Source organism: Acanthisitta chloris, unplaced genomic scaffold (genome assembly GCF_000695815.1).
Source record: "Acanthisitta chloris isolate BGI_N310 unplaced genomic scaffold, ASM69581v1 scaffold37157, whole genome shotgun sequence".
NCBI lineage: Eukaryota > Metazoa > Chordata > Aves > Passeriformes > Acanthisittidae > Acanthisitta > Acanthisitta chloris.
This window is the reverse complement of record NW_008683810.1, coordinates 1,850-2,804: the sequence shown is the minus strand read 5'-3', so window position 1 is coordinate 2,804 and position 955 is coordinate 1,850. Positions and strand designations below refer to the sequence as shown.

Below are 955 nucleotides of genomic sequence, written 5' to 3'. Positions count from 1 at the left end.
CTCCTACCCAACCCTACCTGCACTCCACCTTGCACCCAGCACCCCCTCGCACCCTCTAGCACCCTGCTCACCCCCATGGCTCCCTGTCCCTCTCCTGTCTCTCCTCTCTGCTGTGCCATCAGGTCCGTCAGGGCCACATGGCCCACATGGTACCAGCTGCATGTTGGGGTCCGCTGGGGCTGGCAGGGAGGGGAGAGCACAGTTCTGCACCCAAACCAGTGGGGACTGCTGAGGGTCCCTTCCCTGTCCTTGGTGCAGGGAAGGGACCAGCACTGACACCCTGTGCACTCTGGGTTAAGAGGGTCTCTGTCTCACAGGAGGTGGGTTATACCAGACAGGACACATGTGCTGATGAGGAGCAGGGACATGGATCGTGGCATCAGCGTGCAGAACCCCTATGCCAGTGTCAACATCCCATGGGACCAGTTCCAGCAAAACTTCATCAATCACTACCTGAAGGATGAGACCACCATCATTGCCAACCCTGCAGCTGTGCCCACCTACAGCCTGGAGAAGGAGGATCTCAATGGCTTCTGGAGCAGTCCAACCATCTCCACGGATAAGTCCTGGTCCCGTCCCTACAACCCCTATGGCAGCCTGAGAATGCCCAATGGGGAATCATCTGCCTCCTTCTACACTGTCACCCTGGACAAGCCACCCAGGGGCCAGGAGCAGGGGGCTGGCAGGCGATGTGGCTGCTGCAGGTGCCGTCCCTGCTGCCGAAAGTGCTGCTGTGTCATCTCCTAAGGGCTCTCCCTGCACCCACAGGACCTGCTGACCATGGGATGGGGCCAGGCAACCCCATGGGGACATGGCTGCTACTGGCCTGGGCACCCCAGGAAGCTGCCCCAGCCCTTGGCAGAGCTGGCAGTTGGAAGCTGGCACTGGCTGGATGTTTCTGTTACTTTTCACCCTTGAGCTCTGCAGCCAGATATGCTGGTGATGGGCACCTACC

At 60.1% G+C, this 955-nt stretch overlaps 1 protein-coding gene across 1 annotated transcript; it reads left to right on the top strand.

Annotated features, from left to right (window-relative positions):
- The first annotated feature begins 366 nt into the window (after nt 1–366).
- CYSRT1 (cysteine-rich tail protein 1) lies at nt 367–747 on the top strand. The gene has a single exon (XM_009079076.1). The coding sequence runs from the start codon at nt 367–369 to the stop codon at nt 745–747; it is 381 nt and encodes a 126-aa protein (XP_009077324.1).
- The last annotated feature ends 208 nt before the right edge of the window (nt 748–955 follow it).

What these genes read in the sequence shown, in the direction of transcription:
- CYSRT1 (XM_009079076.1), top strand. Translation starts at nt 367, where the DNA reads ATGGATCGTGGCATCAGCGTGCAGAACCCCTATGCCAGTGTCAACATC.